This window comes from Siphateles boraxobius, unplaced genomic scaffold (genome assembly GCF_051911475.1).
Source record: "Siphateles boraxobius isolate OS27281-9 unplaced genomic scaffold, OSU_SipBor_1 2, whole genome shotgun sequence".
Classification (NCBI taxonomy): domain Eukaryota; kingdom Metazoa; phylum Chordata; class Actinopteri; order Cypriniformes; family Leuciscidae; genus Siphateles; species Siphateles boraxobius.
In genome coordinates, this window is record NW_027508810.1 from 3,434,792 (window position 1) to 3,442,704 (window position 7,913).

Genomic DNA, 7,913 nt, shown 5'->3' on the forward strand with positions numbered 1-7,913 from the left:
CAGACACTTTGTCGATAGGCTAAATCTACATTAAATTTTTATTTAGGTCTCATTCATTTATTGAAGAGAAAATGGTATCAATTATGACTATGTTCAGCACTAGTGATCCAACTTTCCATTCTGAAAATGCATAATGGCTTTAGTGCCATCTAGTGGAAATCATGCCATTAAAATACTTGTTAAAATAGAAAACGTGCAGCATTTAAAAACTGCATTAGAGTTAATAAATATTGCAATTCCATTGTATGAGTACATACATGAAAGTAATAATTTATATGAAGCATTTAGGTTGCAACCACAAAGCAATGCCACCGACTCCGGCCTGCCACATGCTCTTGTGTAATAAAGTGTGCATTTGTGTTGCTTGCAGCACGTCTTGATATCTGTCAGCGCTTTGTTGTGGCTTGTGCACAGCAGCGGCAGCGGAAACCGATTTAAATAAGAACATGTGCTGCACTTTATCATGTCAGCAGCCATGCGCCCCTGATCTCAGCTTCAGGAAGGGTGTCCAAGTGTGCTTTGCATAACCCAAAATACTGAGCACACGAATCACAGCAGGCAAATCAATGAATCCCAAAGAAAGGCAAGTAAATTGTACGTAAAAATTTATTCAGCATAATTTAAAATAATTTCACGGTTAGTTCATTTACACAAATTTAATTTGGTTACAAAAAGGCAATTTTGACAAAATGGAGTTCCCAGTGTATAAATGTAGTACCACGTACCAGAGACACACAGACAGTGTGCAGCGTGAAGCTTATGACAGCTTGCTGTGCTGAAACGATGAAGCAGAAACCAGTTCACTGTCAGAATCCCACGCCGTTCATCACAGTCACACCTTATAGTGAGAGCAAGGTTTGCATTTCCCTTACATATTTCATCGGCAACAACACAGCGATGCTTACATCGAGTTCGGCAACACTCACTTTAAATCAAAACAAGGAATGATTAGTTGAGACGCTCTCCCGGATTTAATGAGAGAATCGTGTCAGGTGCGACTCAAACGTTAACATACACGAGTCCAGTTATTCCACTCAAAATCTTTGTATCCGAAGGCACTCTTTGGCCATGTTGGGCAGACAAGTAAGAAAAAGCAAAAAGTTCAAAATTTTAAAAATGCTAGGCAATTTAAAAATCAGTTATAAAACATTGGCTGTCACAATTTTTTAAAGTGAGTCACAGGTTTCCACAAAGTCGGTCATTCAATGATGTCAGTTTTGCAAAATGTTTAACCACGGCTTCCAGTTATTAAAGCAAGTCACATATCAGCACATGCAAAGGTCTTACACGTATTATAACTCCATAACGCCTGCAGTTCACCGACTGCCGGCTACCATTATTTCAACTGTGCTGAGATGAACGAAAAGACTCTTGTATGACAATAACACTGAAAACAGTCTGTATGTGAGATGAGGATATTGAAATACAGTGGCCAGTGTTGTTCGGTAACATGACAGACAACATTTGGCCTCTTATTGAACATGCGACCTCAAATAAAATAACTCCTTGGCTTATCATAACAATAAAAATGCCTAACCCCACGCAAACATCTATGATTGAATCATTTATAATCGTACGTATAAGTGGTACACAGTTCTGAGTGCTTGTTTAGTTTGTACTGTGGACCCGGCGGATCACGCATGCCTGCTGCTCAGTCTTTGGGCTTGAAAGATAAATCAGTGTTTTTGTCACACAGTGCAGCGAGAGCGAGCCGTTCGCTGGGTCTGAGGAATGAGGCGTTGACTAAAACAATCGACGACTCCTATGAAGCGTCAGAAAGCGAGACAGGCTGAAAACTAAGAATCAAGTGGCAGATCAGGCTGACTCGAACTCAAGGCTTTGTCGTGAATTACAGTACGGCATGCAGAGGAACCCGACTGACGATCTCTGTTGAAGAAAATATGGGCTGCTATCTAGACAACAGTACTAATATAATACTTGTTTAGCAGCAGGATGAAGCCCTTTAAAGAAGCACATAAGGCACAATTCTCAGGATCATGGGTTAATTTCAAAAACACCATTAAGGGTCATATTTAATCCCAAAATCACAAGTAAAAAAATAGGAAGTTAGGCTCTCTTTTGCATAACATTTTTTGGACCACTAAGAAGTTTTGCATTTGTTAAATATAACTGGAAATGTACAGTATTACAGTATTTGTTGTGCCATCTTAAAAAAATCAGTTTAAGTGTCTGGACAGGAAGAGTTTCATTCTTGCATTACAGGAAAGGACTTCAGGATATCTAATAAAAATCTGAATGCTTTTAAAAAAAAAAGGTTTCATTTCACTATGGAAAGTATAGTCATTTTTTCTTTTGATTTTGGAGTGAAATATATCCTGCAGTTTTCTACATGAAAATCATCATCGCATCCGCGCAACCCAAACAATCCTCTCTTCTTTTTTGTCATCCTGTCCAAATATTGCTTTTGTGATGACGGAACAGGTACGAATAAAAAAAACAACAATTATTTGAAAAATAATTTCTGAGGCACATCAAATATTTGGCTGGGAAACCTCCCGCAAAGGGACTATAAACGTAAAGTCTGATGCGTCGACCTCATTCAGTCTTCATCATATTGCACATTTATCGAAAGGCACAGGACAGCGCAGGTCAAGAGAGTAATAAAGCCACAATCCTGCTCTACACACTCCTCACGGACACATGCTAATGTATCTTTCATTGAGTGGACCCGGCAATAAACGGTTATTAATCATCAGAACAATAGGCAAGCATCTGCAACAGACTGCATTTACAAGGAATGTGAAGTGAACATGTCAGCCAAATTCAAAATCAGTGAGCCAGAGAAGTCCTTTAAGAGCTAGAAGAGAGGCCGAGATGAGAAGAGAAGGATACAAACACCAGGATCACAGCGCGTTTAGGAGTTCATGTCCGACTATAAGAGCACGCACCTCTTGCTATTCTTTTTGGTGGCGGGGTAGAGCACTGCGCGAACGGCCTCCACGAACACCTCCCGCACGCCCTCCTGCAGGAGCGCAGAGCACTCCATGTACTTCACGGCCCCGATCTGCTTGGCCAGAGCGCCGCCCTGCTGGTTGGTGGTGGGAGCGAGGCCTTGCTCCTTCAGCTTCTTAACCGTTTCCGTATCCGAGCGCAGATCCCTCTTGGTGCCCACCAGAAGGATGGGCACGCTGGGACAGTGGTGAGACACCTCCGGGTGCCACTTGTGGCGAACGTTGGCGAACGATGAAGGGCTTCCGATGGAGAAGCAAATGATGAAGACGTTGGTTTGCGGGTATGAGAGCGTGCGCAGGCGGTCGTACTCCTCCTGCCCCGCCGTGTCCCAGAGGTTGAGGCTGACCGTACGCCCGTCCACGCTCATCTGGGCGCTGTAGTTGTCGAACACGGTGGGGATGTACTCCTCGGGAAAGGCGTTTGTCGTGTAAGAAATGAGGAGGCACGTCTTGCCTACCGCCCCGTCTCCCACCACCACACACTTAATGGTCTGCATTCTGCGTCCACACGGGCAGCGGCACCTGCAAGCAAGCCGAGAGGAGGCTTTAAAGGGGTCATCGGATGCAGAGTTCACTTTTATGTGGTGTTTGCATATAAATGTGTCTTTGCAGTGTGTGGACACAACCACCATGCAATGAAGAAAAAACCCATTCGCTCCTTTTTTTTTTTAAATCAAAAAGCCTAAACACTCTCAATAATCAAGCCGTTTGGATTTTCTGAGCAATATGATGTGCTATTGTGGCTTACTATAATTTAAAGAGACATGCACCGAAACAGGTCGCTGTGAACAGCTGTTTTTGAGGTAAAAAGGGTGTTGTTTGATGACCCCTTTAGGCAGGCTGTGCATAGCAAAAGGCCTGATATGTTTTGCACTGAACAAAATGTGAAAATAGGGCTGCACAATTATGACAAAAATCATAATTGTCGATTACTCCCTTGAAATTGTAATTGTGATTATTAATTACGATTATCACAATTTACATTCAGCCCTCAATAAGACTGGTAACTTGGTAGCAGCAATAACATCATAAATAAAAAGACATTAAGCAGCTGGCCTCGTGTTGTCTTTCAGTCATGTTGACTCAGACAGTAACAAAACTTTGCTTCTGAATATCTCGCAATAATTTGTTATTACCAGACACTGGATCCGTCCTTTTTATCAGCTTGTTTTCTTTCAATTAGCAGAGGTTTTGAAGATATATTTTTGGATCTGATTGACAGTAGGCCTCAGATCTGAGCTAAAGCACCTCAGCTCATTTAGGCGAATAAGCTTGTGAGAACTTTTTTGTACTCAAAAACTGAGATGCATGAGCTCAGATCAATAAGGCCTACTATCCATCAGATCCAAAAAGAAAGACAAACCCTGTCCTAATTGAAAGAAAACAAGTTGATGAAAATAATGCATCAAATATTTGGTAATAAAGTATAATGAGAGATTAAGACGCAATTTTTAAAAGGCCTGTCTTTTTTGACCGGGAACACCAAATTAGGTAAAGGATTTCAGTACAGCACAAGGATTAAAAAAAAAAAAACATTAAATTATTATTATTATACAATATGAATAAACTTAGTAACTGTGGTATCACCAGGAAACAACAAAATTAGTTTTTTTTCTAAGAGCTGTAATTCAGTTTTAACTTTTGTGCATGTACGTTAGGCCTACTCATGCTTTATCAGAGAATTGATAGAAATCAAGGAATTGAGATAAATATTGAGAAAATCAAATAGACCTTGTGTTTCATATCACAGTCACAACATCCTGAAGACAGTTTACAGGATCTCCACTGCTATCATAATTTGAAACTGATCCCAAGCATATTGATTGAATCAAAACAATACATTATGAATCCAATAGAAATCCTGTCACATTTTATTAAGCTCAGGATTTTTTGGGAAGAGCCCGGGAATCAGAAACCAGATCACTAAATCCCCTTGAAACCAGCAAACTTTATTAATTGACTCAAACTCTTAGGTTAGTAAATGTGGCATGAGTCTCTAGAACTGACAGACACTGTTATTGCGGAAGCGGCTAACTTAATGCTAACCGTTAGATTAGCTATCGAAAAGTTAATAAGTCAATTAAAAAGTCTCATATTCAAGTTTTTTTTAAACTAACACACCAGCACATTCTGTTAACGATGTGTTAATCCTAGAGAAGCGAGCCCTTCCTTCATTTTGAAAACAGTTTCTACAGACTGTGACATTGCTTAGCTCTGCTATTAGCAGTGACTGTCTCAACACACATCCACACTTCACACGACGATAAAGTACAACTACCCGCTATATTATTTATAATGATGATTAGTTTACTGTACATTGTAATAACTGGTCTTATCATTATTACGGGTGGCTTCATTTTTTATTATTATTTTATTTTTACTGCTGTAAGTTAGTGTAATGACGCTTTGACAATAATGTAAAACAATCACGCCCCGAACGCACTTTTCAATATGAAAATAATAATAATAATAATAATAATAATAATAATAATAAAAATAAACTTGCAGTTTTGACGCGTATGAACGCAATTTAACGATAAACTTCATTATCAGATTTGACATGGGAGTTCCTGCGCGCGCCCAATGACAAGAATTTCCTGTATTTTTCTCACATACATAATATATGTTTTACACAGCAAATAAAAACCAGAACAAACACGAGTCTTCATTTAAGCACTAACACGATAATATAACTTATTAAATGACTTTCAAGAAGTTCTCACCGCCTCAGAGATCCTCGCGTGCCTGTCCGACTATAGCGTTCACACACACTCGCGTTCGAGTGAACTCACACACCGTGATCTTACGGAAGCTGCAGCAAAACACAGTGTCAAAATAAAAGCAAAGAACTCATTTAATTCTCTTCAACCCTTGTTATGAAAAGTAGCTCAGATTTAATTTGTGTACTTGAAGCTTAATGGGTAAAATATTTGTAAGTCAATATTAGTATTACGGGTTTAAATCAGTCTTCAAACTTTTTTTCCTCTGGCATTAAAATAATATTTATGTATTACTTGTGCATTTGAATTTCACTGAATGCATTTTTAATTTTGACAACAAAAGCTGAACTTCAGTTCAGGGTTTTCTAACCCTAGCTTTGGTTGAACTTGAAGTTCATAATATTGTATAGCCTTATGTTTGTATTTTATCACAAAACTAGTTTTAGGTCAAACAATAATTGGGGGGCTGTTTTAGACCTTTGGTCTAAATAACAGGCCTAGTAGCCTACATTTATTATATAAAAATTAGGAAATATCACTAAAGAGTTCCAGTGTTCAAAATATCAGCTCATATTACTCAGTTTTGACACATCGGAGCAGCAGAGAATCTATAAAGTAATTAATGTGAGCAAATTATAATTCTTAAAAATGAGTCTGAATTTTGATTTTAATTTAGTTGCCACAGCTGATGTCCAGCTTCTACATTAAAACACTGATCAGCCTATCACGTGACTTGGAAAAATGCACCATTGGTCACACAATCAACCTACTGCCATGAAGTTTCTTACACAACAATTTCAAGAAGATTTTAGAGTAGTTAAAAACCTATGTATCATTCCCAGACAAATAAAGCGACACAAACAGTTAAATATTTTGATACGCACTCATAGAAAATTAAATATGCCACACAATCACAGGGTAAAGGCATTGACAAATCACATTGAAGTACTAAAGAGAGCCAAGTAATAATGTACAGTTTATTTAACTGTAAATAACGATTTTATCTATTTAGTTTTAATGCGTATGCATGTTCCATAATTGATTAAAACATGCTATATATAAAATTTTATTATTGTGAAATTATGATTTTTTATCTTAATTTTTTGAGATTTAGTTAAAAATTATTATGACATGCAAAAATACTGTTAAATCATTGAAACATTAACTTAAATTCTTAGGAGTACTTCAAGCGGTCTTTCAAATCAAAGTACTGTCAAAGCAGTTTTGCTGACAAAAGAAGTTCAGTGTTTTTTTTTTTACATTTTAAAATATTGGTGTTTTACCTTACACTCAACATGCAACAATAGGGGAGCACATAAATGTAATGTAGTCTATAGTTTAATTTCATTTCAAATATTTGCGTAAACGTCATCTTAAATAAAACTTCTTCTATTTCTAAAAACACATGCTTTTCATAGAATCTTAAATTACATTTAAAGTGGTCTGACCCATGAGTATATTACTGACTGCATCACTACTCAAAGAAAGAAAGAAAAGAAACTCATTACATAACCAGGGCTCCACTCTTTTTTTCCAGGACTTTTCAATTTCACAATGGCAGAAAGGATCACACCCTAAAGTATTATGTTCCTCTCTCCATAAGACTTTAAGATATACAGTTTATATCCATGACTTACCTATGAAATCAGATTTTCGATATTTTTTCAAGTGGTTCTTTGAACAAATTTAAATACCATAGCAAAAAATATTGGAACTATTTAAATGTTTATTTAACTTGGGATATAAAAACTATTAAATAAAGTCAAATAATTATTAATGCTAATAATAATAATTATAAGTTCAGCCAAGTCACGTACATGCTGAGAAACAGTGATGGTAGAGGAATGAATCAATTCAGACTGAATTTGCTCACAGGATATAACTACTTACCAATTCTTATTTTTATTTTACATTTTGTTGCCGGTCAATAATGACCAACCTACAAAAAATATATTATAAATCTCTTATCATGTTATATTATCACCAAATATTGGATTCAATCTTTATGTCAAGTTGTTTTCTTTAATTTTTATTTTTTAAACTGATTGATTGGAAGCCTAATTGACCTGAGCTTAATGCACCTCATTTAAGTATGTGTGTATCACTTTGTCAATTTTCAATAAATATGAAATATATTTTATTGAATCACCAATAAACCATTTTAAAATGTCAGTATCGACTTGGTTCCAAAGTACTTTTGACAACAACCATTAGTAAATAA

General features: G+C 37.0%; 1 protein-coding gene across 1 annotated transcript; it reads right to left on the reverse strand.

The window, feature by feature from the left end:
* Positions 1-588: 588 nt before the first annotated feature.
* rhogd (ras homolog gene family, member Gd) lies at positions 589-5,798 on the reverse strand. The gene is made up of 2 exons (XM_077235671.1): positions 5,696-5,798; positions 589-3,494 (listed from the first exon to the last, which is right to left on the reverse strand). Exon 2 carries the CDS (start codon positions 3,467-3,469, stop codon positions 2,894-2,896), a length of 576 nt encoding a protein of 191 aa, XP_077091786.1. The 5' UTR covers positions 3,470-3,494; positions 5,696-5,798; the 3' UTR covers positions 589-2,893.
* Positions 5,799-7,913: the final 2,115 nt, after the last annotated feature.

Bases quoted from the DNA above. Each gene is read 5' to 3' on its own strand.
- rhogd (XM_077235671.1), bottom strand. From the start codon at position 3,469: ATGCAGACCATTAAGTGTGTGGTGGTGGGAGACGGGGCGGTAGGCAAG.